Raw genomic sequence first — 27,435 nt, forward strand, 5'->3', positions numbered from 1 at the left:
GTGGGGGCCCTGGGGGAGGGGGACGGGGTGTGGGCCGGTGAGATGGGGCAGACCTGGGTGTGGCTGGTGGGTGCAGCCTCCCGGCTCTGCTGGGCAGGTATGGGCGAGCCGGAAGGTGGATCTAACCTCTGGGGTTCAGTGGGGGAAAGGGAGCTGCTCAGGGAGAGGAGGGCCATATGGGCACAGCGGGTGAGGCGACAAGGGCAGGTCCTGGGGGAGGGGTCGGGTGGGGGGGTTGAGTCAGGTGAGCAAGGGCGGGTGTGGAAGGTGAGTCAATCATAACAGCGATGGACGGGAACCAGAGCTCAGTTGTCTACGCCGCCTAAGAAATTGTCCTGGAGCAGAGTGGCTTAAAACAGCAAACATTTCTTTTTTCTCGGTTTCTACGGGCCAAGAATACAGGAGCACCACGATTTCTTAAATATGACACCAAAAGCACAGGCAATTAAAAAAAAAAAAAAAAAGGTAAGTGGAACTGATCTCAGGTGGCCTCGGCCTGCAGAGGCTTGAAGCGGGATCTCGGTGAGAGTGTGGAATCCTAACCACTAGACCATGAGGGCCAATGGCCAGTGACAAGGCCCTGGCTTGTCTGCTTTGTAGAAATGAATTTCAACAAAGGGACATAGTACAGAAAAGTGTTTATTAGGAGGAAAAAGAGTGCGTGTGGATGGACACGCGGGCGGGCTGAGAGGGAGAGTCATGCCCTCGTGGTGGTTTGAATCACTTATATGGGGCATTTCTTCCGGGTTTCCTCTGGTCAGTCACCTTGCTTTGCCTGGCTCTGAGTCTGTATTTGGTTTATCTCAGGCTCCTCCCCTGTGTGCGCATCTCTTAGCCAAGATGGATTCTGGCGCAGAGTCATGTGGGTAGGTTGACACCACCTATAATAGGGTGGCGCCCCCTCCCTTTTTGGCCCCTGAGGAGCCTTTCTGCACGTGTGGAGTCAGGAAGTTCTCCTGGACCTCAAGAATGAGGAATATGTGGTCTTTATCTCTTATCTGGACCGGACTCAGCTCCTCTCTGCTCCAGACATTCTCTTTATCTTGGAGTATCTGTCCACAGGGGACAGACTCCAGCTGCTCAGCCGCGGGCCTGTCTACCTCCTGCCTCAGAACTACGTCAAAATTTAACACTTCAGGACTTCCTGGTGGCGCAGCTGTTAAGAATCTGCCTGCCGGGCTTCCCTGGTGGCGCAGTTGTTGGGAGTCCGCCTGCCGATGCAGGGGACACGGGTGCGTGCCCCGGTCTGGGAAGATCCCACATGCTGTGGAGCGGCTGGGCCCGTGAGCCATGGCCGCTGAGCCTGCGCGTCCGGAGCCTGTGCTCGCAACGGGAGAGGCCACAGCAGTGAGAGGCCCGCGTACCGCAAAAAAAAAAAAAAGAATCTGCCTGCCAATGCAGGGGACACGGGTTCGAGCCCTGGGCCGGGAAGATCCCACATGCCGCAGAGCAACTAAGCCTGTGCGCCACAACTACTGAAGCCTTTGCGCCTAGAGCCTGTGCTCCTCAACGAGGGAAGCCACCGCAATGAGAAGCCCGTGCACAGCAACGTACAACGAAGAGTACGTACAACGAAGAGTAGCCCCTGCTCGCCACAACTAGAGAAAGCCCTGCACAGCAACGAAGACCCAACACAGCCAAAAATAAATAAATAAATTTTAAAAAATTTAACACTTCGCATCAAAGGACACAATCAACCGGGTGAAAAGGCAACCCATACGAAGTGAGAGAGTGGCATGGACGTATATACACTACGAAATGTAAAATACATAGCTAGTGGGAAGTAGCCACATAGCACAGGGAGATCAGCTCGGTGCTTTGTGTCCACCTGGAGGGGTGGGATAGGGAGGGTAGGAGGGAGATGCAAGAGGGAGGGGATATGGGGGTGTATGTATATGTATAGCTGATTCACTTTGTTATACAGCAGAAACTAACACATCATTGTAAAGCAATTATACTCCAATAAAGATGTTAAAAAAAAAAGAAAAGGCAACCCATGAGTACAGGAGAAAAAAATATCAAATCACTATATCTGATGAGGGATTGATATCCAGAAGGTATAGAGAACTCCTAAAACTCAATAACAAAAACCGAACAACCCGATTCAAACATGGGCAAAGGACTTGACTAGACATTTCTCCAGAGACACACAGGTGGCCAATAAACACATGAAAAGATGTCCGACGTCACCAGTCACCAGGGAAACGCAAACTACAACCACAGAGAGATATTACCTACACCCATGAGGACGGCTATTCTCACAATAACAGAAAACAACAAGTGCTGGCGAGGATGTGGAGAAATTGGAACCCTCCTGCACTGTTGGTGGGAAGGTAAACTGGTTCAGCCACTATGGAGAACAGTATGGAGTTTCCTTAAAAAACAAAAGATAGAGCTACCACACGATCCGGCAATCCCACTTCTGGGAGTATCCTGTCGACCAAAAAACAGCGCAGGAAGCTGCAAATTAGAAAAGGGAGTTTATGTGGGTCTTAAAGGTTGCAGTTCAGGAGATACAGGCTCGGGTAAAACCGAAAGAGTTCTGGGGAAGAGGGAGAGTCAGGGCCTTATGAAGACGAAAGCCACCAGGCTATGCAGTTGTCTGCTGAGAATTGTGGTTGACTCTGGCGCGAGGCAGGAAATATTTGTCCTTAAGGAATCACGAGTTATCCTAGGGTGAGGGTCCAATAAGTACGTGAGTTTCTGGCAGATGCTCTGATGTCTGCATGAGGACAGCGAGTGGTCAAACGGTCCGATTCCATCCGGGCTGAGATGTGCATAAGCCTCGCTACCTCAGTGGCTCCCCGGCTCAATTTTCAAGTGTGCTTTTAGCAAACCCCACCCCACTTTCATTTTCCTTCCACAATCCCCAAAGGACTTGAAAGCAGAGCCTCGAGCTCTGTCTTCACCCATGTTCACCCATCATTCACAACAGCTAAAAGTTGGAATCAACCCAGGTGTCTGATGATGGATGAATGGATAAAAGACACATGGTACAACCGTATATGATATTGTGACTTATAATCAATACATACTTCGTGTCCCTATTTCCTGGCAGACAGCTCCCAGAGCCCTGCTCTGAGCAACGGGAGCATCTTTTGTTACAATATTTGGTCTTCTGGCCTCGATCCCGGAAATCCCTTCTGAGCCATGAAGTGAAATGGGTGTCTTGTTATTCATAACAAGTCTCTTTCCACCACTACTAGGTTTATGGTAAGAGGTGACTACTGGAAATCCCCTAAGGATGGGAATATGGTTGCCAGGGAAACCGACCACGATTAGAGGGTTGGAGCCTCCATGAAAACCCCAAAGATGGGGGTTCAGAGAGCTGCCAGGTTGGGGCCTTCCATGTGCCAGGCCCCAAATCCCACAGGGACAGAAGGTCCTCTGTTGGGAACCCTTCCAAACCTCGCCCTATATACATATCTCTTCACCTGGCTGTTCATTCATATCCTTTAATATCCCTTATAATAAACCCGCGATCTAGTAAGTAAACTGATTTCCTGAATTCTGTGAGCCGCTCTAGCAAGGAGGGGGTCGTGGGAACTTCCGATCTGTAGTCAGTTCGTGAGAAGCACAGGTGACCTTGGATTGGCGGCTGAAGTGGGGTCTCTCTTTCTTGTCTCTGAGCACGTCTCCTGTGGGTTCTGCAGCTTCTGTCTCTCCCACTCCCCACACCCCTGGGGGTGTCCTCTGGGGACATCCCAGCATGGCCTGGTGGTACCCTGGGCCTCAGCCCGCATCCACTCTGCCCATCTGAGAGGTGAAAGTGGTTTCTGTGCCTTTTCTGAGGGCCGAGTTCAAGTCTCTGCTCAGGGACAGTCGCAGAGAACACCCTCCCCAGCTTTGCCCAGTTCCTGTCTCTGTCCTTGGTTGTCAGTCTCCCAGTAGATTCCATATCAACGATTCTTATGCTTTTGGGCCTCAGGACACTTTTATTATTTATTTTAAATTTATTTATTTATTTATAAAAATATTTATTCATTTATTTATTTATTTTAGTTGCACTGGGTCTTAGCTGTGGCACACGGGATCTTCTTTGCAGCATGCGTGTGGGATCTAGTTCCCCAACCAGGGATCGATCCCGGGCCCCCTGCGTTGGGAGTGTGGAGTCTTATCCACTGGACCACCAGGGAAGCCCCCTCAGGACACTTTTAAACACTTAAAAATTACTAAGGCCCCCAAAGAACTTTTACTTATGTGTGTTATCCATCCATATTTACTGTATTAGAAAATAAAACTATGAAAATTTAAAGACCTGCATTTATTCTTCCTTTTAAAATAATGACGACAGACTTGTAGAAACCATCTATACCATGGTTTACCTCAGCTGATCCTCTAAACTCACTTCCAACCCTTTAAGTGCTCACCAATCCTGAACGAATTATGTCTTGAATTTGCCTAATTCTAATCCAGACCCCAAACCTCACACACACCTTACCCTTGCCCCCCAGATCCTGCTAAGACTCTCAAGGTAGCTAAGCCGCGTAGCTTTATCGATCTGTCCCTCGGTAGCATTTTGGGGAGCCAGCATTCAACACATAAAGAATAGATTCCTGAGAAATAGTTTTTTAAAAATTCAGTAAGAAGAGTGGCATGAATACACGTTTCTGCGAACCTCCCTGACGTCAGGCTTCTCAGCGGCAGCTGGACGTCGTCACCGCGTCTGTCTTCGGTCAGTTGGGAAATGTCGTCTTGGTCGAAGCATCCGGAGAAAATCCAGCCTCGCCCAGACTTGCAGCTGGAAAGGCAGGAGCTCATGAACAGCTTTTTGGGATCCTCGCGGACTTTCTCCTCTGCTCCGACACCAAACCCCAGCACGTGGCATCTCTCGGGGCGGTTGCAGTCTGGACCGGGAGCCCACCCCGTGCACCGCTCCCTGGGGCCCCGTGGACCCTCAGTCCATCTCGCTCCGTGGACGGGTCTCTGGCCGCCGTGATGCTGTAACACGGCGCATCGGTCGTTTGGAAAACGCTGGTTCAGAGTCTCCCATTCCGTTTCCACGTGGAACTCACACCAACATCACAAGCTCGGAGAAAGGCCTTCAGGTCGGGAAGCCGTCTCGCTGATGCTGGCAGGTTCCAAAATTCTCATTCCCACTAGAGAGCTCGAGTTTACCGTGGCAACAAGGACTGTCTGCTGTTTTTCTCATTTTGGAGAAAACGTCTGCCAAGAACCCCGGTGTGAACAACGACGGCCCATCGGTCAGTGGTTCTCACCCCTCGCCCGGCACCCGAGCCCAGCGCAGCGGGACGCTTGCGCCACGGCCCAGACTGAGGTCAGTTAAATTCGGAGCGTTTGCTGAAAGCGCTTCTTTCCCTGGGAGAGTGTGTGGGGAAGACGGGGGGCCCCGCCCCGTGGCCACCCCGGGATCCTTGCTGAGCCAACAGCTTCACCCACTGGGGCTTTTGCGCCATCTGTGGCACGGGAGCCCAGTGAAAACGGCAGCTCACCTGGTGTTAGCTTCCGAGTCTGCGTTAACAAAGTATCATAACCTGCACGGCTTAAACACCAGGAATTCACTGTCTTCCAGTCTTGGAGGCTGGAAGTCCAAGGTCAGGTGTCGGCAGGGTTAGCTCGTCTAGGGCTGTGAGGGAGCATCTGGCCCAGGCCCCTCCCCCAGCCTTGATGGTTTGCTGCAATCTTTTTTTTTTTTTTTTTTTTTTGTGGTACGCGGACCTCTCACTGTTGTGGCCTCTCCCGCCATGGAGCACAGGCTCTGGACGCGCAGGCCCAGCAGCCATGGCTCGCGGGCCCAGCCGCTCCGCGGAATGTGGGATCCTCCCGGACCGGGGCACGAACCCGTGTCCCCTGCATCGGCAGGCGGACTCTCAACCGCTGTGCCACCAGGGAAGCCCTGCTGCAACCTTTGATGCTCCTCATCTTGTAGAAGCAGCGGCCTGACCTCTGCTTCCATCTTCAGGTTCGGGTTAGGCTTCTCTGTGTGTATGTCTATGTCCCTTATTTATAAGGATACTAGTCATGTTGGGTCAGGACCCACCCTCATCACCCTATCCTATATGAACTTGGGGGGAAACAATTCAACCCGTAATATACCGCTGTCCTGTTAAGCAGCTCGTGTAGCCTCCAGGGCCCCCCAGGGACCTGGGGACCCCACCTGGAACGCCGCGCCGTGCGGTTTAACTACTGAACAGGTCGAGAGCTTCTCAGCTCTAATTTTGCCTCTCGCGTTAGCCTGACACTTCAGGATGTCAGTCGCGGTGGGGCCGGGTGGTTGGTCGGGACCCTTTTCATGCTTTCATGCCGTCCTCACCTGTGAAGCCGACCCCGCCGAGCAGCGCCTTGCACAGGTGACAGGTGTACCCCTCACCTCTATTCTGTTCCCAGCAGCTCGATGTAGGTGTGAAGACATCTCACACCCTATGCTATTTTGTGCAGTAACCTTTTGGTGAATCGAATATTTTGAAAACGTTAAAAAGAAAGGAAAATGAAGAAGCTCCGCCCAAAATGTCACGGGAAGCCGCTCTGGCCTCCTGGCCCGGCCTGTTTACGGGAGGAGAGGAGGGGACACAGAGCCATGCCACGCGGGTGGGAGGAGGGCCACAAAGACGAGCTTGTCCCCAAGACAGAGACGGCCTTGTTGGGGGGGACATTTGCTGGCGGCACAGCCGGGTGCAGAGCGGGTGCTGGGCGGGCAGCTCCCCAGTGTGACGTTCCCCGCTCCACCCATGGTCAGATCCCCGCAGCCTCCGCTGGGGCTGCTGCCATCCAACCCTCCCTCTGCCCTGCTTGACCAGGGCAGGGTGGGAGGTGGGGACGTGAGTGGTTAGGGACACGCATCAGGCCAAACTGCATTGGAACCCAGGCCCTGACCCCCTCTGGGGCTCCAGGCAGGGGACCTGGCCCCTCTGTGCCTTGCTCTTGGGAGGGTGGGGAAGCCCCTCCTGGGAGCCCAGAGGCCTGAGCAGAGAGGCGGGGCCGGGGCATCTCAGAGCAGCTCCTGGGTAGTGAAGTCTGGCCTGGGGCCCCGGGGGAGAGGGCACTGAGGTGCTCATTCCCGCTCTGAGGCAGGGGCTCAGGCAAGCAGGGGGCGGGGCAGGGTGTGGGAGGCTGTCAGGTCCGGGTTCCCCACTGCTGGCTGCTCTGGACCAGCAGGGTCTGTGCCCTCAGCCCTCCCTTTTCATCTTGGACTCCTTGTCTGTGGGGTCCTGCCCAGGCCTGGGAGGACAGAGCCTCCTCTCGTGGCCTGGGGTTGTGGGGAGAACCTTCCTTTCCCAGGGAGAGGGGGCCGTGGTGATCAAGTCTCGGTGTAGCCCGGAAGGCCCCAGACACCTCCAGTTGCCCTTGACTGGGCTCTGCTGGACAGACTCGGCCCAGCACGGCCTGTCCCAGTTGGGAGTCGGGGCTTCCGAGGCCTGGCCCAGAGAGGGACAGTCGGCCCACCATCTCCCACCGTGAAAGGTACAGCCTGCCTCTGGGTCCAAGCTTCCTGTGGTTGCCCATCAGGTAGAGACCCCGGAACCGAGGCCTCTGGACACCCTGATCCAGGGTGGGTCCACCGGCTGCTTTGGGGATATGCAGGTCAGACGCCCCTGACCTAGCCAGGTGCTAGGGCACCCCGGCCGTCACACACCACAACAGGCAGGGCCGCCAGCAGAGAGCACCAGAGGCCTCCAAGGGTGGGGCCCAAGTTCGCTCATGGCCAGGTGGCCGGAAGCCTGCGTGGTGCGGAGAGCTGCACACTGTGTGCTCAGGGACCCCTCCGCTCCTGCACGGACCCCGTCCCAGCTGGCCATCTGCCCGGCCCTGCAGGCCCACGCCCTCTTCTGGGGCAACTCCCTCAGCTTGGGCTAAGCTCTCTAAATCTAGCTTCCGTCTTGCTCCTGTGACTCACGCCCCCTCCCACCCTGGAGGCTTGGCAGCCCTGCTCCCCACTACTCCCACTCGGGCCTTCTGGACGGACATCAGTGGGCAGGGCCCCCCTCTCAGCCCCCAGCTCCCAGGAGTGTCCTCTGGGCCCTCTCGCAAGGGTGTGGAGGGGAGGGTGTCCTGGGCCCCCCACTTGGGTCCAGGGGTGAGCAGCTCACTGGGAACATCCCCAGCCCCGCCTGGCCACAGCCTGCCTCTGCTCGGGAGCTCTTCCAAAGGCGCAATCCCGGGGGGCTCCAGGAGACAGACAGACAGACAGACACAGGGCTGCTGGGAGGCTTAAGTGCTTTAATGATATGGATTCTGAGCCGTGGTCACCTTTCCTCGCTGGGGTGCGACCCGCAGAGTCCAGGGCTCCAAGACCCACCCACCCCGCACACAGCACGCCAGGCAAGACTGGCCTGAAACTTGCTCAGAGAAAGTTCCCTTCCGGCTCTGCGGAGGGGGGAGCGGGCAGGGCTGGGGTGGGGCTGAGGGGTGCCCAAGGCCAGAACTCGGGTGAGTGGTGTTCAGTCCATCCTTGATCCTCCAGGTGGTGAAGGGAGAACGGCATGCCCCCCACCCCAGTGGGGCCGGAGTCCCCCAGCGCACCCAGTTCAGAGCCAAGGGCAGCTGTGTGGCTGGGGTCTGCTGCCCTGGTGGCCGGCAGCCGGCCAGCTGGAGGTATGGGGATGCAGAGGTTGCAGGGGGCCGTGGGGACGGCGGCAGGGCCTGAGTCACCTGCGCTGGGAGAAACCCTTGTGTGGACGGAGGCGGCCAGAGGAAAGTCCCCTGCCCCCTCCCAGGGTGCATGTGTGGGTTCTGTGGCCTCAGGGAGAGCTGTGGGGAAGGGTAGGGCCGGGCCTGGGGCCAGCACAGCTCTGGCCTCAGCGGGCGGGCGGACGAGGGGCCGGCACCACCTGGTGGCAAGTTTGGCTACGGTGGGCATCGGGGCAGGTGGGGAGTGTGGGCCGGGGCACCGCTGAGCTGGAGGACAGGCCCCACGTGCCACGAGGCGGGCGAGCCGGTCCCCAGCCGGCACGACTCTCCGTCCGAGTCCACGGTCCGAAATACGTACACGTACAAAAATAATACTCCAGCCGCGGAGGCGGGCCCCGCCGCGGGCCGTGCGCCCCGCCGCGGGCCTTAGCTGTCTTCCTCCGCCCGCCTCTGGTTCTTGGAATGGAACTTGCTCATGAGCTCCTCCAGCTCCGACCCACCTTGCTGCTTCTGCGGGAGCCGGGGGACCCGCAGGTCAGTGTCCCGCCAGCCCCCCTTCCCGGGGCGCGCGGGGAGCGAAGGGCGGGGCGGCTCACCTCCAGGACGGCCTTCTGTACGGTGAGCTGGCTGTACACGCGGGCGCCCTCCTCCCCGCACACCTTCCGCAGCTCGTCCTTGTTGAGCGAGAAGAGCTGGGGCCCCGTCAGGATGCCCAGGTTCTCCACGATCCTGGGGGCGGGGGGCAGGGGGCGGGGAGGGGGGCGTGAGGGCGGGGCCCTGGCCGTGGGCGTGGCGGCCGCCGCGCCCGCCCCCTGCCCGCCCCGTGCGCCCCTCGGCTCACCGGGCGCTGAAGGCCTTGGCTTCCAGCCAGGCGCGGACCTCGATGGGGCCGGACTCGTAGGTGAGCGGCAGGTGCACCGGCTGGCTGCGCTCCACGCGGAAGTGCCGCGTCGGCTGCGCCTTGATGTGGCTGATCTTCTTGATGAGCTCGTCGTTGACCTCGTCCATGTGATGCATCAGCTCTGCGGGGCGCCAGGCGGCTCAGGCCTGCCCCGCGCGTACCCGGGGCTCCCTCCCCACCGCCTCCCCCGCTGGCTCTGGGCCCCCCCACCCCCGCCCGTAGGGTCTGGCGGCCCCATCCCTCACCGCCTTTGTTCCCGGCAAAGCCTGGGGTCAGCTTGTGGGTTGGGCTGGCAGGACCCCAGTATTTCCCCCCCTGCAGGGTGAACAAGAGGGGCGGTGGGGGCGCCATTAGGTCAGCTTATCATCCCTCCCGGCACCCCTCCCCGCCCCTCCTCCCCCACCTCCCAGGACCTGCCCAGCCCCCCACCTTCCCAGACTCAGCCCGGAGCCGGGGAGCCCCCGCACCAGCCCCTATAGCCGCGGGGTCCAGGCTCCGGGCCGGTCTTTCTCTGCCCACCCCCCACCAACCCCCCCGCCACCCGGCCTGACCCCGCAGCAGGACAGAGCAGACCTCCGCCTCACCTGCTCCAGGAGGGCGTCCTCCGGCCGGGTCTCGGCGAGGATGTTGCCCGGCACATAGCCTGCCTGGCCGCTGCGATTTCGAAGCTTCCACCACTGGTGGTCGCCTTCCAGCACCTGTGGGCGCCGCACCCCCGCATCACCCCTGACCCACAGCGCCCGCTCCGCCCTGGCCCCGCCATAGGCACCAGTGATGGGTGCTGGGACCGCCCGTGTGAGCCCCTGTTTACCGATGGGCCAGAGAGAGCTCCAGAGTCCCCCCGAGCCTGCCCCCCCCTCCCCATTCTACACACCCCCTCCAGGTGCCCCTGGCCCACCTGGCCTCCCACCCATCCATAGGGGCCACCCCCCTCCCCGTCCCTCCCAGCAGCCTCCTAAGCCTCTAGTGTGGTTGTGGATATAGACCACCCCCCCCTCCAGCTGCTCCACTTTCTGTCCCCCAGCGGGTGGCCTGGATTCAGGACACAAAACTCGGAAAGTGCCTTGAGGGGGCTCCCGGGGTGGGCATGAATGACAAGCCCCTGCTGGATTGGGGGATCCCCCACTTGGCACAGGGAGGGCCCACCCCACCCCACCCCACCCCACCCTTCAGCCCGAGCCCAGACCAGCCCAGGGGCCCTTGGGCTCCCTCTGAGATCCCCAAGACAGGGAGGCCCCTCAGCTGTGCTGGGGCAGGTGCCAGGCTGCTGACCCAGAGTGGAGCCCTGGGGTCAGGCAGATCCCACCTCTGGACCACCGCCCGCTCCCCGGCCCCCACTCACCTCCAGGACCTCGTCCTTGAGCACCGACAGCTCGTTCGCGTTGCGGGCTGTGAAGTCGTAGAGGACCTTGACGTACTTGGCCATGGCCGGTGCGGGTTCGTAGCCCCTGTGTGGAATGGGAGGGGCTGAGGCTCAGGGCTGGGCTGGGGTCTCTTCCTGGGCCTGGGGGAGGGCCAGGGGCAGCAGCTTCCCAGGTGAACGGCTGCGTCCTGTTCTGCGGCACAGCGGCTGCGGCTGTCAGCTGGGATGGAAACTGTGACAGCCCCGTTGCGTCTGGGGCCCCCTGCGTGGGGGGGCAGCGGAGGCGGATGGAATGCAAGGGTCTGTGGGCACAGCAAGGCCTGCCCTGCCCTAGCCCCTAGCCCTGGAGGCCTAGGGGTCTCCAGGTCCAGCCCCCCAGGGGATCTAGAGCCAGGCGTGTACCCGAGAAAGGACAGGCCGTCCCTGGAAAGTGGCTGACCATCGGGGGAGGGCCGGATGCTTTCAGAGCCATAGTCCCTCTGGCACTGCAGACACGATGCAGGGCCGCCCGTGGGCTGCAGGGTCCCAGGGTGTCCCAGCTCCTGCACGGAGCAGGCCTGAGCCTGCCACCCGTGCTGGGCCATCCCTCTGGTCAGTCTGGCCCCTGATCACGAGGCACCCCTCATACAGGTGCAGGGCTCGGGACCAGGGGAAGTGGGGGCTCTGGGGCTGGGGCAGCCTCTGGGGCCCTGGTGGGGGGCTGCGTCAGGATTGGCCAGGGTGGACTGGTCAGGGGCTGGAGGTAAAAGGATGAAAATGTTTCTTGAAGGTGGCCCTAGGCCAGGGACCAGGGCATCAGGCTGGCGGGGCACAGGGAGGGGCACACTTGTTCAGAACATGGATTCCAAGCCCCTCCCCTCCTGAGACTGAATCCTGGGGTCTGGTGGGTAATGAGCTCCCCAGGCAGGTCCTGGGCCAGGGCTGAGAACAGAAAGTAGGAGGGGAGGGGAGGAAGGATGGGGACTCCCCCAGGCCCTGGGGCTGTAAGACATGGTCTGTGGAAATGTGTGCGGCCAGAGGGAGAGAGGCCGTTCCCACCCAGACCATCGGTCTCCTCCTCCGGCTCTGAGGCTGGGCCTAAATCAGCCCCACCAGGGCAACTGGGATCGTTGAGACCGTTTAAGTTCAGTGGTTTAGTACATTTCTAACCATGATTCTAAAGCATAAACGCGGAGAAACAAAAAGAGATGACGTATTAGGTACGTCATCTAAGCACTTTATGGGTGCTTTCGACATTTTCCCCTCAACTGTACACCACAAAGTTGAAAGGAAACCCGGCTCTAGCGTGGAAAGCGGTATTTTGACGGTCGTGAAAAATGCGTTTGCTGCCACCTGGTGGCAGTGTACCCATAGCAGAGCCTCCGTGATTTGAGGGGTGAGCGTCACACTCCCTCACTTTGAGCAGAGCTTACCTGTGAGCATGTGGGGAGCCGACTTGGGGGAGGACGTCTCCCTGGGGTGTGGGCTCAGATGCGAGGCCATGCTTTGGGGAGTTTCTGAAGGACGTGCGGCTCACTGGAGTTGGCTGTGGGGAAGCGGACACTGGGACTTGGTGTGAAGCAGGGGCTGGGCCAGGAGGGCGGGGTGGTGAGGGCAGTGGGCGGGGGTGGAGTGCAAGCGGGGCTGCGGGCGCTCTGACCTCATCAGCGGGGGCTGACGCCAGCCCCTCCACCTCCCAGGGGGCCTCCTGCAGCACGTCCAGTGGTGGCTCCCAGCCGCTCTGGAACTTGGGCACGTAGGGGGGCACCTGCGGCTCCCGAGGCCACTCGGAGCTGGGGTGGGAGGTCCTGGGGTCAGCTGGGCCACCCACCAGAGCTGGCCCCACCCAGGACCCCCAGCCCGCCCGCCGAGGGACCCATCCTGGTGTGCGCCCCATGCCACCACCCTACCGGGGTCGTGTCCAGGTCTCCCCCAGGGACTCCCACAGCGCCATCTCCTTGGGGACCAGGTGGCCGCGCAGGAAGCCCACAGTGTCTCGGGAGAGCAGGGGGCTGTAGACGGAGCGAGCAATGTCTGGGCCACCACAGGTGCTGACGATCTGGGGCACAGCGGGGCGTCAGAGGCCCCCCCCCCACCCTGCGCCTGCCTGCAACACCACTGGCCTGCCCACTGCGCCCCCCACTCCGAGTGCAGACGCCGGCCCCAGCCCACTGCCCAAGGTGGGCACTTGCTTCCCCCCAAGTCAGGGGCAAGCCCCCCAGGCCCCCGCTCCCCCGCCCCAGCCCCTGCCTCCCCCCAGCCCCAGGCACCAGATCCAGAGGCCCGAAGAGGAAGTGCACCAGCTCGGCTGCGCTAGGATTCTGGATGTGCTTCTGCAGCTTGGCCTGTGGGCAGGGAGCAGGCCGACCTGTGGGGTGGCACCAGGGACAGGGCACCCCACCCACAACATCAGCTCGGAGGGATGGGGTGGGCCGCCGTACTCACAAGCAGGTTGATGGCCAGCTTGGTCTTCCGGAAACAGTCAACAAACTCGGCCTCGGAGGGGGGCCGTGCTCGCAGTGTGAGGACGCCCTCTGGACAGGGGGTTGGGGGGTGAGCCTGGCCGGCCCGTCGCTGCCCCGGCGGGTCTGGCCTCAGTCTAGTGTTCCCCACCCGCTGAGACTGGGCCTTGCTCCACTCAGTGGCCACTGGGCTCCCCACCTGCACTCCTGTGTCCACCCCGATGCCCCTCCCCTGTCCGGTGCCCCCCACCCCCTGCCCCGCACCTGCCGGCCCCTTCTTCCCCTTCTTCTTCCCCTTCTTGCGCTGGTTCAGCTGCTTGAAAGCCTCAGCAGCCTTCTGCAGCCGAGCCACGAACCACTCGATGTCGTCCAGGGCGCAGTTGAGGATTTGCTGGGGTCAGAGCAGGGGCAGGGGTCAGCCTCCGGAGCCCCACCCGCTGCAGGGACACCCCCACCCGCTGCCTCTTGGCCCCTGGCCTGGGGGAGGGGGTGGGTGCTGGCTGGGGGTTGGCCCCAGGAGCCCGGAGTGGGTGGGAGGTCCTGCCGGCCCGAGACCCACCGTCTCCTTCTCGATCTTCTGAGCCAGCACGGCCCTCGGTTCCTCGTCCTGCGCCTGCGACTCCCAAGTGCGAAAGCCTGTTCGGGAGCAGAGCTGCTGCTGACTGAGCCCCCCCACCCCAACCCTGCTGCCGCCCCCAGCCCATCCTCCTCGGCCCACCTGGGTCTCTGAGCGGCATGGGCAGGTCCACTCGGTTCTTGGTGGAGGGCGAGTCCCTGCCGTAGCGCTGGAAGGGGATGGGGGCTGGGCCCTGGGCCGGGGGCAGGACGGACTGCCGCTGCCGGATCTTCTCCTGGTGGCCCCTGAAGTGGGACGAAGGGCCGCTGAGCCGGGCCGCTGAGCCTGGCCGCAGCCCCAGCCCCAGGCCCGGCCCCGCGACTCGCCCCTCCTCCCCCCGCCCCTCCCCCCCCCCCTACTTGAGGGTCTGTGGCCGCATCTTCTTCCCCAGGCGGCAGTCGGCCAGCGCGCTCTCGATGTCCTCGTGCACCAGCTCCGCCTGGGGGGACGGGGCATCAGGCTGGCTCTCCGGAGGGATCTGGGCTCCCCGCCCCGCGCCTATCCCGCCCCCCACTGCCCGGCCCTCACCTCCACCTCGTCGCAGTGGAAGAAGTGGACGTCGGGCTTGCTCTGGTCTGAGTCCTGGCACACAAGCAGAAGCACCGATGGGTAGCGTAGCTGGTTCAGCACCGTCTGGCTGTGCCGCACGGTCGGCAGCGGGAAGTTCTCCAGCTCCTCCTGGGGGACAGGCGGCTGGGACCAGGCTCGCCATGGTGCATGGCGAGTCCCAGACACAGAGGAGGGCTCACGGCCGTGGGCACAGGGAAGACCCGAGGAGCGGAGGCCGGGGACACGGGCTGACTGTGGGCGTGGCCTGTGGCGTTCACGCCACGGATCTGGCACGGAAAAGGAACGTGGCCTGGACATGGACACGGACCCCACGGGGCGACGTGCACACAACGGGCCCCGCCTCGGTACAGCCGGTGGAGAAGCTCTGCGAGGTGGACGTGTCCCTGTGTGACGTGGCTCCCCTGTACTCTCGGCCCTCGGCCTGCTCCCTCTCCCACAGAGGCCCAGTGTGTCTGGGTCACTGCCTGTGCCTGCCTTGCAGGATGGGCGAACGCCCTCCCTCCTGCTGCCACCATACCTGGGATTCGATGTCCAGCAGCCGCAGCGACTGGTCGTTGACCTGCAGCAGCATCTCCTGTGTCCAGATCTTCTCCTTGGAGCTCAGCTGGACCAGCTTCCGGATGGCATCTTCCACGGACACAATGGCCTCACTCTTGTCCATGATGAACGTGGCCAAGTGCTGGGTGGGCAGGCAGGGGGTCACTCTGGGTGGAGCCCTCCTGGTGCCAAGAACCAGGGCCAAGGGGCTGTGCCCTGGGGCTCTGAGGGGCTAGGGCCAACCTTGGGGGTCTGAGGGGCTACAGCCAACCCTGGGGGATCCGAGGGGTCATAGTCAACCCTGGGGGTCTGAGGGGGTCACAACTAACCCTGGGGGTCTGAGGGGAACATCCCTGCCCTGGGGGTCTGAAGAGACAAAGCCCCACCTTGGGGGTCCTCTGCTCTCCTTGGGGGATGTCTGTGGGGGCCATGGACGTGCCCTGGCAACCCCCTTGGCAGCCCTACACACACAGCCCCCAGCCCACCCACATCTGCCACTGGGCTCCGGGACCAGGCTCCCTGCCCCTCCAGCAGCCCTGGTGCAGGCTCACGACAGGGCCTTGGCACATGCCACCTCTGCCCGAGCCCCGTCTCCCCCAGCCCGCTCTTCCTTCCAGACTGTACGTGGACACTACCTTCCTGCCTGCCTGGCCACGGGCTCACCGTCAGCACGCCCCTGACCTGCCCTCGTGTTTATCATCATCCGACTCTATGCTGGACACGACATGCTTCTTCGTTTGCTTTCTGTCTGCTGCCTCCCCGGCGCCTGTGACACTGCTGGGCCCCCAGCAGGCCCCCAGTGAATGTGATGGGAATGAACGAGCAGCCCATGGGGACCCCTGGCCCGCCCCGCTCCTCTCTCTCCAAGGCTGGCTCAGGCCCCTCCTCCTTCCAGGATCCCCCATGTGTCCTCGCTGAGCTTTGCTGAATTCAGTAGACAATGCTGGGGCAGCTGGGTGAATACTCACAGAAACTCCAGGCAGTTAATATAAGGCTTAACCACAGAACATGGAAGCATGAAAGTGCTAGTAGGAAATACTAGGTAACTCCTGATAATCTCAGGAAGGCCTTCTTCACTGGGGGACTTTGCTAAGCAAGGAAGAAAATCCAGATGCTCAGAAGACAAGGCCGGGACTTCCCTGGTGGTCCAGTGGTTAAAACTCTGAGTTTCAACTGCAGGGGCGTGGGTTCGATCCCTGGTTAGGGAACTAGGATCCCGCATGCCACGCGGTGGGGCCACGAAAAAAAAAAAGGTAATAAAAAGACAAGAGCAATAAATTTGACTTAATAAAAAAAAAAAATTCGGCCTGAAAAAAAGTACCACATACAAAGTATATAAAAAACCCCCTACAGATATAATAATAGATATAATGGAGGTGATGTAGGCTAATTTTCTTGATACAGGAAAAGGCCAACATGCATTACAATGACAGTTCTTACTTTGTTAAAAGCTCTATTTTGTTTAATAATTAAGGATACCAACGATAAATGAAAAAAGAATGAAAGAATATGTAAATAAGTAAAAGATTAACAGCTCAATAGAAAAATTGACAAAAGGTATGAACACAGAGTCTGTAGGAAAATAAATATAAGTAACCTTTTAATATAGAAAATGATACACAGGGGAATTTCCTGGTGGTCCAGGGGTTAGGACTCTGCGCTTTCATTGCTGAGGGCCCGGGTTCAATCCCTGGTTGGGGAACTAAGATCCCACAGGCTGCACGGTGCGGCCAAAAAGTATATATATATACACACACGTATATATGCAGACTCATTCAATACAAGAATTGCAAATTGAAGCTGGAGACTATGACTTTCGGAATGAGTTTTCGCTTATTCTGTTGCCCAGCACTATCAAGCCCTTGCGGGTTACACTGGCTGGTTAAGACGTGGAGAAGGAGGAACCCTTGCTCCGCACTCGCCCGGCTGCTCTGGGGAGGAGTTGATGACACTGGACCAGCCCACATGCTTCCCTCTTACAATCTCAAGGCAACCTGCACACGTGTAGAATGTGGCACGGGTACAAGGCTGCTCCCTGCACAACTCTTGGAGGCCAACCTACATGTCCATGGGCAGGTTAGAAAGAGACTGGGCAGGGGAATTGCCTGGTGGTCCAGTGGATAAGACTCTGCGCTCCCAATGCAGGGGACCCGGGTTCGATCCCTGTTTGGGGCACTAGATCCCACATGCACGCTGCAGCTAAGAGTTAGCATGCCGCAACCATGAGCCCGCATGCTGCAACTAAAAGATCCCGCATGCCGCAACGAAGATCCCACATGCTGCAGCTAAGACCTGGTGCAGCCAAAATAAATAAGTAAATAACTAAATAGGGACTTCCCTGGTGGTCCAGTGGTTGAGACTCTGCCTTCCAATGCAGGGCACGTGGGTTCCATCCCTGGTCGGGGAACTAAGATCCCACATGCCGCAGGCAACTAAGCCCACGTGCTCTAGAGTCTGCACGCCACATCAAGAGAGAAGCCTGTGTGCAGCAACTAAGGTCCAACGCGGCCATAAACAAATAAACAAATAAATAAATATTTTTTAAAAGAAAAGAAAAGAAAGAGAGTGGGCAGAAACGTGCAGTGACTATCAGGCAGCTGGTCTGTCTGCATGAGGCGCGTCGTCAGCAAAATACTGCACAGCCAAACCATCCCACCCATGCTGCCCGTGCACTCCAAATGACTGAAAACATACGGAGCGTATTCTCTGCCCAGAATGGGATTCAATTAGAAATCCATAACAGAACGATAACTACAAATCCCTATTAATGGGAAATTAAGCAACACACTTCTAAATAAATCATGGGTCCATATTTGTAGAAGTTAAACAGCACACTTTTCAACAACAAATGAGTGAAAGAGGAAATCACAGGGGAAATAAGAAAATATCTAGAGACAAATGAAAATAGAAACACAACATATCAAAACTTATGGGATGCAGCAAAAGCAACGCTAACGGGAAATTTATACCTATAAATGCTTACATGGTTAAATGCTTAAAAAGAAGAGAAGTCTAAACAACCCATGGGTCAAAGAAGTTACAAGGAAATTTAGAAAATGTTCTGAGTCACAGCAACATGGGTGGACCTAGAGATGATCATACTAAGTGAAGGAAGTCAGGGGCTTCCCTGGTGGCGCAGTGGTTAAGGATCTGCTTGCCAATGCAGGGGACATGGGTTCGAGCCCTGGTCTGGGAAGATCTCACATGCCGCGGAGCAACTAAGCCCGTGCGCTGCAGCTACTGAGCCTGCGTGCCACAGCTGCCGAAGCCCATGAGCCTAGACCCTGCGTTCCACAACAAGAGGAGCCACCGCAATGAGAAGCCCGCGCACCGCAACGAAGAGTAGCCCCCACTCACCACAACTAGAGAAAGCCCGCGCGCAGCGACGAAGACCAACGCAGCCAAAAATAAGTAAATAAATAAATAAATAAATTTATTTAAAAAAATAAATAAGTGAAGTAAGTCAGACAGAGAAAGACAAATATCATAGGTTATCACTCATATGTGGAATCTAATTTAAAAAAAATGATACAAATGAACTTACTTACACAATAGAAACAGACTCACAGATTTCGAAAAAAAACTTATGGTTACCAAAGGGGAAAGGTGGGGAAGGGATAAAGTAGGAGGTTGGGATTAACGTACACACACTACTATATATAAAATAGATAACCAACAAGGACCCACTGTGTAGCATAGGGAATTATATTCAATATCTTGTAATAACCTATAATGGAAAAGAATCTGAAAAAGAAGGAATACATGTATATGTATAATTGAATCACTTTGCTGTACATCTGAAACTAACACAACATTATAAATCAACTATACTCCAATAAAATAAAATTTTAAAAAAGAAAATATTCTGAGCTGAACAATAATAAAAACAAGCACATCAAAACTTGTGGAAGAAAAAAAAAAAACTTGTGGAAGAAGATAGCTACAGCAGTACTTAGAGGGGCTTTATAGCTTTAAATGAATGGCAGAGAAGAAGAAAGACTTGATATCAATGGTCTGGGCATTCCTCTTCAGAAGCTAGAAAATGACAATCAAATGAAGCCCAGAGTAAGTGAAAAGAAGGAAACTAAGAGCAGAAACCAATGAACTAGTAAAATACACAAACAACAGAGAAAAATCAACAGAGCCCAAGGTTGGTTCTGAAAAGACTGATGAAATTGATAAACACTTAGCAAGACTGACCAAGAAAAAAATAGAGAAAACACAAATGATCAATAACCAGAAGGAGCGAGGGGACATCACTACAGATCATACGGGCATAAAAGTGAGTTTATAATAAAAGAAAACTTCCCCCAAAAGAAGCCCTGTATTCAGGGCCTCACAGGTGGATCCTAACAAATACTTAAGAGGGAAATTACAGCAACCTTCCATAAACTCTCTCTGAAGAGACTAGAGGAGCAGGAACATTTCTCCACTCATTGTATAAGGCCAGCAGAACTCTGATACCCAAACCTGCCAAGGGCACTGCAGGAAAAGAAAATTGTAGACCAATGTTCTAATAAATATTAATGCAAAAAAATCCTTAATGGGCTTCCCTGGTGGCGCAGTGGTTGAGAGTCCGCCTGCCGATGCAGGGGACACGGGTTCGTGCCCCGGTCTGGGAAGATCCCACATGCCGTGGAGCAGCTGGGCCCGTGAGCCATGGCCGCTGAGCCTGCACGTCCGGAGCCTGTGCTCCCCAACAGGAGAGGCCACAGCAGTGAGAGGCCCGCGTACCATAAAAAAAAAAAAAAAAAACCTTAACAAAATAGTAGCAAATTAGTCTTGTCAAGTCAATACATGAAAAGGATAATAAACCATTAGTAAATGAAGTTTATCCTAGAAATGCAAGGTTGGGTCCACATTTTAAAAAATCAGCATGATTCATTACATTAACTAAGTAAATACATTTCAATTGAGAAAGCATTTGATAAAATTCAACAACTTTCATGATAAAAGTTCTCAGCAAACAAAGAATGGAAAGGAACTTCCCCATTCTAGTAAAGGGTATCTACAAAAACATACAGCTTATAAAACGGGGAATTCTGAATACTCTCTTCTAAGATTGGACACAGGCAAGGATGTCCACTATCATTACTTTTATTGAGCACTGTCCTGGTAGTTCTAGCCAGGGCAATAAAGCAAGGAAAACAAAGTGGCTAAAATTAAGAAATTAAGTACTGTATTTTCAGACAAAATGATTGCGTACATAAAAAAATCCAATGAATCTATAAGCAATTCCTGAAACAAGTAAATGAATTCAGCAAGGTCTCAGGATACTCAATCACTACACAAAAATTCAATCATATAAAACAAATGCTGAGACATCCCTGGCGGCGCAGATGGTTAAGAATCCACTTGCCGATGCAGGGGACACGAGTTCAAGCCCTGGTCCGGGAAGATCCCACATGCCACGGAGCAACTAAGCCCTTGCCCCACAACTACTGAGCCAGTGCGCCACAACTATTGAAGCCCACACGCCTAGAGCCCGTGCTCCGCAACAAGAGAAGCCACCGCAATGAAAAGCCTGCGTACCTCAACGAAGACCCAACGCAGCCATATAAATAAATAAATAAACAAACCCACAAGGCTTCGGTGCCCCCCCTCCCATGGCCACCACCTCTCACCCTCCCTCTTGGCCTCAGCTTCATCATCCGGGAGGGGTCAGCAAACCTGCCCACATCCCCAGCCTTGCTGGCTGCTGGGCAGGCAGGAGAGGTGGCCCCAGCCTGGGGTCCTTCCACAGGCTAGCCTGGACCAAAGTCTAGGAGAAGGGCTGGGAGGCCCCGCTGGCACAGGTGGCTCCTCACCAAGGAGGGCAAAGTCCTTCCCACAGAGAGGTGGCAGAGCGGCCCTTGGACGCTGAGCCTGCAGCAGTCATGAGCTGACCACACAAGATGGCCCCTGCCTGCCCAGGTTGGCAGCGAGGGCTGATCGGCAACACAGCCCAATGCAAGAGCCCTAGGGACTCCCATGTCTCATTGCCCCCACTGTACAGAGGAGAAGACTGAGGCTCAGAAAGCAGTGACTCACCTGGCTTCTGTGGGCATGGAGGGTTCTAAGGGGAGGGACGTTCTTACCTTCCTGGTCCAGGCCCCCCACCTTCCTGATCCAGGCCCCCCACCTTCCTGGTCCAGGCCCCCCACCTTCCTGGTCCAGGGTTCCCCGCTTCCTGGTCCAGGGCCCCCCGCTTCCTGGTCCAGGGTTCCCCGCTTCCTGGTCTAGGGCTCCCCACCTTCCTGGTCCAGGGCTCCTCACCTTCCTGGTCCAGGGCTCCCCACTTCCCGGTCCAGGGCTCCTCACCTTCCTGGTCCAGGGCTCCCCACTTCCTGGTCGAGGCCCCTCACCTTCCTGGTCCAGGGCTCCCCGCTTCCTGGTCCAGGGCTCCCTGCTTCCTGGTCCAGGGTTCCCCGCTTCCTGGTCCAGGGCTCCCACCTTCCTGGTCCAGGGCTCCCCACCTTCCTGGTCCAGGCCCCTCACCTTCCTGGTCCAGGCCCCTCACCTTCCTGGTCCAGGGCTCCCCGCTTCCTGGTCCAGGGTTCCCCGCTTCCTGGTCTAGGGCTCCCCACCTTCCTGGTGCAGGGCTCCCCACTTCCTGGTCCAGGGCTCCTCACCTTCCTGGTCCAGGCCCCCCACCTTCCTGGTCCAGGGCTCCCCGCTTCCTGGTCCAGGCCCCCCACCTTCCTGGTCCAGGCTCCTCACCTTCCTGGTCTAGGGCTCCCCGCTTCCTGGTCCAGGCCTCCCACCTTCCTGGTCCAGGGCTCCCCACTTCCTGGTCTAGAGCTCCTCACCTTCCTGGTCCAGGGCTCCCCACTTTCCTGGTCCAGGGCTCCCCACCTTCCTGGTCCAGGCCCCTCACCTTCCTGGTCCAGAGCTCCCTGCTTCCTGGTCCAGGGTTCCCCGCTTCCTGGTCTAGGGCTCCCCACCTTCCTGGTCCAGGGCTCCCCGCTTCCTGGTCCAGGGCTCCTCACCTTCCTGGTCCAGGGCTCCCCGCTTCCCGGTCCAGGGCTCCTCACCTTCCTGGTCCAGGGCTCCCCGCTTCCTGGTCCAGGGTTCCCCGCTTCCTGGTCTAGGGCTCCCCACCTTCCTGGTCCAGGGCTCCCCACTTCCTGGTCCAGGGCTCCTCACCTTCCTGGTCCAGGGCTCCCCGCTTCCTGGTCCAGGGCTCCTCACCTTCCTGGTCCAGGGCTCCCCACTTCCTGGTCCAGGGCTCCCCACCTTCCTGGTCCAGGCCCCTCACCTTCCTGGTCCAGGGCTCCCCGCTTCCTGGTCCAGGGTTCCCCGCTTCCTGGTCCAGGGCTCCCACCTTCCTGGTCCAGGGCTCCCCACTTTCCTGGTCTAGGGCTCCCCACCTTCCTGGTCCAGGGCTCCCCGCTTCCTGGTCCAGGGCTCACCTTCCTGGTGCAGGGCTCCCCGCTTCCCGGTCCAGGGCTCCTCGCCTTCCCGGTCCAGGGCTCCTCACCTTCCTGGTCCAGGGCTCCCCGCTTCCTGGTCTAGGGCTCCCCACCTTCCTGGTCCAGGCTCCTCACCTTCCTGGTCCAGGGCTCCCCACTTTCCTGGTCCAGGGCTCCCCACCTTCCTGGTCCAGGGCTCCCTGCTTCCTGGTCCAGGGCTCCTCACCTTCCTGGTCCAGGTTCCCCACCTTCCTGGTCCAGGCCCCCCACCTTCCTGATCCTGGGTCCCCCTCCCTCCTCCCAGTTCAGCCATTCCCAGCCCTGCTGTCCTGCAGGTTTGGACGATGACCAGGAACCAGGAACTTGGCCGGCTGCCACGAGCAGGAAGGTCATTTTAAAAACGTATTTCCTGAGTTCTAAGGGTGAATTAAAAGTGACCTAGGAGCAAAGGCCTCGGAGCTGGCGGCTCCTCTAGAGTGCAGCTACCCATCTCGACTGTCCAGGCTGAGTGGGATTAGCCGTCGAGGACGTCCCTGCAGGAGCTCAGAAACTCCTCCCTCCTAGTCTGGCTCCCTGTTGTGAGGCCAGGATGACAGTTTCCCTCCCGCTGGGGTTTCCAGGGGCACCCAGAGCTGTCCTTGCCTTCCTGTGTTGCCCCTGGCATCCCTCTCCCTGATGTAGCCCCAGGGTTCCTGTGCCCCTCAGACCGGGAGCTCCCCAGGACTGGAGGGAGGCTCTGGGGGTGAGCCCAGTACAGGCTGCCTGCTGTGGGACCACTTCTCCCCCGGCCTCAGTTTCCCCACAGGCCCGGGGATCCCAGAGCACAGAGGACAGGAGTGCCCCGTGGGGTGAGGGGCTCACCTGGACGTGGTACTGGGAGGTCTCGTGCATGATGACATTGGAGTTGGAGTACTTCTTCCTCTGCTCTGAATAAGGAGACACGGTCACTCACCCCTGACGGCGGGACCCCAGATGGGGCCGCAGGGAGGGCAGAGTGCAGGGGAGGAGGGCTGCTCTGTGGGCCCTTTGTGGCCTCCAGGAAGGACACAGGGCACAGAATGGAGGGATGGTCCCTCCTGGCAGAACATGGAGCTCCCTCGGGCCCCAGGAGGGACCCCCAGCCCAGAGTGGTGACGGCACAACTGTGTCTGGGGTCTGTCCTGGAGCGGATGCAGGAGGCTCAGCCTCCTTTCCTGGAGGCCCCCTGCCCACCTTCCTGGGGAGGGGTCTGGTCCAGGGCTTCCCCCAACTCCAAGAGCTCCCAGCTCCCATCTCCCTGCCTCTCCCTGTCCCTCCCTGGGGGTCCTTGCTTTCCAGAGGTGGCACTGCATGGCTGGGGGAGGGTCAGAGCTGGGGGAGGTGGGGGCCAGCCAGGCCCCGCCCTCCCAGAGCAGACACCTGGCAGTCAGTCCAGCAGGAGCCCCCGCCCCTGGAGGATCGGGTGGCGGAGAAGAGCACAGAGAATCAATATTGATGCTCCCTGAATTATTAGTAAGGCCTCTCCCCTTACTGGCTCACTGTGGGGAGGGCTATTCAGTGGCCAGAGTTTGGGGGAGGGACCTGAGCACCTGCTGGTTGACTAGGGTCCAGGGGCCTTCTCTGGGTGCCCAGGGCTGACCTGCGTCTCCCCGGGTGGGGGCCTGGCACAGCCCTGGAGAAGGGAGTGGGCGAGACCCTCCCAGCCGAGCTGGCCCCCGAGGCCTCTTGTCCTTAAACCTCACTCACCAAACAGGTCCTTGGCACTCATCTTGGCCACACCGTCAGACCGGCCCAGGCTGCCACTGCAGGGGAGGAGCTGGTGAGGGTGGGGCCCATGCCGCACCCCTCCCTGGGGACTACGGGTGGGTAGCGGGTGGTGGGGGCCTAGTGGGTGGGGGTGGGGGCTCACTTGGCAGCACCCGGGCAACAGCTCACGGACCCTGATTGGCTCATGGCGTCCTCGACGGTGGCTGGCGGTGAGAGGGCAGACCTCAGAGTGGCCTGAGTCCAGGGCTTAGTGCCTGGCCCACACCTGAGTGCACAGGGGAGCCAAGCTGACACCTTATCGTGACCTGGCCGGGGCCTTGCTACCCCAGCACAGGGCCTGGGTCCCCTCCCCATCCCTCCCTGGATCCAGGGCCTGGAGCCCCGATGGCCTGGCCAGATTCCCCAGGGTGCCTGGGCAGGCAGTCCTCAGGAAGCAGAGCCCTGCCTTCCGGACACACCAGGACCACCCCTGCTCCACAACCCAGCTGGTGTTCACTGCAGCCCCATCCCTCCCTGGACCCTCGGTCCTCTACAGGGACCCCCAGGACGTGCCAGCAGAGGGGTCCCACCCCCAGAGGCTGTCTGGAGTGGGGCTGCGAGGAAGATGTCCTGGGGGCTCTGAAGGGGGGTCGGGGGAAGAGGCACCTTCCAAGCAGAGGGAACAGCATGTTTAAAGGCCCTGAGGCAGGGGGGAGCCAGACAAGGGAGAAAGGCAGCAAAAGATGAGGCTGGAGCCCAGGGCGAAGGGTAGGGGGCCCGGGGACCCAGAGCCCAGAGTGAAGCGCAGACGGAGCCCACCCTCTGAGGGGTGAGCAGAGCCTGGTGCCCCTGGGCCAGGCTGACATGTCCTGTGGGATTCTGTGCTCTGTGGGGACCTCTGGGTCCACACTGTGCCGCATCAGATGTCACCAGTGATGCCATCCATCTGCGGCTTCAGCGTTTAGGGGGCTGCAGGGTTGGGTCGCAAGCCAGGGGTGCTGGTACCCAGGGCAGGTAGTACCTGGTGCCTGGTAGCTTGACCAGGTACTACCTACAGGGAAGGCTCCCAGGAGGCGTGAGGGACCCGGGGGCTTCAGGCTACCCCCTCCCACATGCCACTGAGGGTCCCGGCTTGGCCAGATTCCTCTGTCCATCTGTCCGTGGAGAATGTCCGGAATGCTCATGACCTCAGTAGGTGAGCCCGAGTGTTTGCTTAATGGGATTCCTGGCGGGCTGAGCCAAGGGTGCTGGGCACGTGTGTCCAGATACACACACGCACCTGGGCGAAACCGCGGCCTGTGAGCACACAGACACCTAGGTCGTGACATTCGGCCTCCCCTAGGGGGCGGGGTGGGGGGCCTCAGGGCCAGCCAGGGAGGTGGGTCCAGGCATCTGGGTTGGGGAGCAGCTGGGGGAGAGGCCACTTACAGGCCGGCTCCAGCGGGGAGTAAGGGGCTTCTTCAGCTGACTGGGGTGGGGATGACACTAGCCCTGAGGGCCCCAGGGCCCAGGCTGCACTTTGGTTTCACTGTGGTCATTTTCCGGGTGCAAAGGAAGGCCGAGTATGGTGCCTGGTCAGGCAGGGGAGGACGAGGAGGCCCAGTAGGGCAGGGAGGGCAGAGGGACCAGCTCCAAGTTCAAATTCCAGCTCGCAGCTGACCGACCTTGGGGAGCAGTCAGCTTAAGGCCCAGGGAGCCAGGTGGGGCCCGGGATGGGGGAGACCCTGGGGCTCTGGCTGTGCCCAGGTCTGGGCCCTGCGGGTTGGGGGAGGGAAACGCCTGGGACGCTGTAGGTGGGGAGCAGGGCGCCGAGCTTGCACTTGGGAGGCAGAGGCAGGCGGAGAGCTGGGCGGCGCTGGACCCCTGACTGCACTGGGCAGGGCCAGGAGAGGCCCCGCCACAGGCCGTGGGGGAGGTGCGGGAGCAGAGGCGGCGCCAGCTGGGCTGGGCCTCCAGCGCAGCTGGGGCTGACCACATCTGGGTGGGGCACAGGGGGTCGGTGGCGCACTTCAGAAGCACCAGGAACCCTGCTCACCCGCCTCCCCTGCCACCGGGACACCTGAGGCACATGGTCTGCCCCAGGCCAGCCCAGCCCAGGTTGGAGGCACACAGGCCCCGGCAGCTCAGCCCCCAGCCTCCTCCCTGAAACTCCCACACCCCAACCTTAACCGAGAGCCTGACCCCGGCCCGATGCTTCCCTGGCCCTGCGTTTCAGCCTGCCTCTGACCCACAGGAAGCCGGCTAGCACGCCAGAGGAGCCCCCAGCCTGCCCCGGCAACAGTGGTGCAGATCCTTTGAGGGGCAGGGGCTGACCTCCTCAACACCGCTTCACTGGAGGAGGGGGTTCCTGCCACCGAGCCCCAGGGCTGGGAGGCGGCCGGCTGACTCAGAAGCCACTGGCTTACAAACATCCCCAGCGCACGGCGCCGCCCCAGGACCGGACGGGGCGGGCCAGGCCGCAGGAACCCGGCTGCGGCCACCAGCCCAGGGAAAGCCCGCGGGCCCGGCGCGGCCCCTCGCGCCCGATGCCCCATGCGCCCCGGCCCGGCCTGCAGACCCAGGCCAGGGCCCCGCGTCGCGCTGCCACCTGGGGAAACTGAGGCCCGGGCAGCCCGCCCTCCGTGCGCTCGGCTCCCCTGTGGCTCCAGGGCCGAAGCGGGTGCGGGCGCTAGGCGGGGCACTCACCTGCTCCTCTCGCGGCCCCGCGCCTGGTCGCCCACTGGTCCCTTAGTCCGCGCGTCTGTCCGCCCGTCTGTCGGAGCCTGGTTCCAGAGGAGAGAGGGACGCGCGGAGCAGCCGGGGCGGGGCGCGGGGAGGAACCTGAGCGGCAGGTTAGAGTCACCGTGCGCGGGCGGGCACTGGGCAGGGGCGGGGGTGGGACGTGGATGCCCCGCCCACCCCGCCCCCGCTCCAGACCCCGCCCCCACCGCGGCTCCCCGCGGACGGTCCCCACAGCCACCCGGGTCCCTCTGCGCAAACCCCACCCCTAAAGCGGGGGCGCTGGTGGACGGGTGGGCGGGGCCTGGAGCCCATCCCTCGCTGGGGTGCTCTGGGAGACAGCGCGCCCCGACGCTGCTCTGAGATCTACCCGGGGCAAGCCCAGCTGCCTGCACCCCAGAGGAGTGGCGTGGAGTCCTGGGGAGGTCAGACCTGCCCCTGCCAGGTGCCCCCAGCCTCAGGTGCCCCAGGACCCGGGGCCGAGTCCCATCCTCTTCCACTGGGGCCCCTCTGGTCTGGAGGGAGCGCTAGGGCCAGGCTTTAGTCTGACTGAGTCTCAAAGGTAGGACCATGGGCCAGAGGTC

General features: G+C 59.5%; 1 protein-coding gene and 1 long non-coding RNA gene across 8 annotated transcripts; one reads left to right on the plus strand and one right to left on the minus strand.

Moving 5' to 3' along the window:
* Positions 1 to 217: 217 nt before the first annotated feature.
* LOC141279431 (uncharacterized) lies at positions 218 to 8,610 on the plus strand. 2 transcript variants are annotated; one of them, XR_012333670.1, is made up of 2 exons: positions 218 to 465; positions 4,003 to 8,610. It is a non-coding gene; the product is annotated as an uncharacterized lncRNA (long non-coding RNA). The 2 variants fall into 2 exon arrangements; XR_012333669.1 differs by lacking the exon at positions 4,003 to 8,610 and adding an exon at positions 808 to 1,988.
* On the minus strand, positions 8,159 to 26,984 carry EPS8L2 (EPS8 signaling adaptor L2). 6 transcript variants are annotated; one of them, XR_012333667.1, is made up of 21 exons: positions 24,297 to 24,419; positions 24,134 to 24,189; positions 23,270 to 23,334; positions 14,998 to 15,159; positions 14,439 to 14,588; positions 14,270 to 14,349; positions 14,013 to 14,155; positions 13,854 to 13,930; positions 13,559 to 13,685; positions 13,278 to 13,366; positions 13,103 to 13,177; positions 12,743 to 12,891; positions 12,493 to 12,625; positions 12,266 to 12,378; positions 10,833 to 10,938; positions 10,075 to 10,188; positions 9,736 to 9,805; positions 9,431 to 9,611; positions 9,186 to 9,318; positions 8,954 to 9,099; positions 8,159 to 8,610 (listed from the first exon to the last, which is right to left on the minus strand). XR_012333667.1 is itself a non-coding variant. In XM_033861517.2 (21 exons), exons 2-21 carry the CDS (start codon positions 24,338 to 24,340, stop codon positions 9,016 to 9,018), a joined length of 2,121 nt encoding a protein of 706 aa, XP_033717408.1. In that variant the 5' UTR covers positions 24,341 to 24,419; positions 26,819 to 26,984; the 3' UTR covers positions 8,159 to 9,015. The 6 variants fall into 6 exon arrangements, 4 of the variants coding, with proteins under 4 accessions (XP_033717408.1, XP_073665503.1, XP_033717407.1 ...); XR_004527734.1 differs by having other exon boundaries at positions 8,948 to 9,099; XM_033861517.2 differs by adding an exon at positions 26,819 to 26,984 and having other exon boundaries at positions 8,159 to 9,099; positions 24,327 to 24,419.
* Between the last annotated feature and the right edge of the window lie 451 nt (positions 26,985 to 27,435).

Source organism: Tursiops truncatus, chromosome 8 (assembly GCF_011762595.2).
Source record: "Tursiops truncatus isolate mTurTru1 chromosome 8, mTurTru1.mat.Y, whole genome shotgun sequence".
NCBI classification, from domain to species: Eukaryota; Metazoa; Chordata; class Mammalia; order Artiodactyla; family Delphinidae; genus Tursiops; species Tursiops truncatus.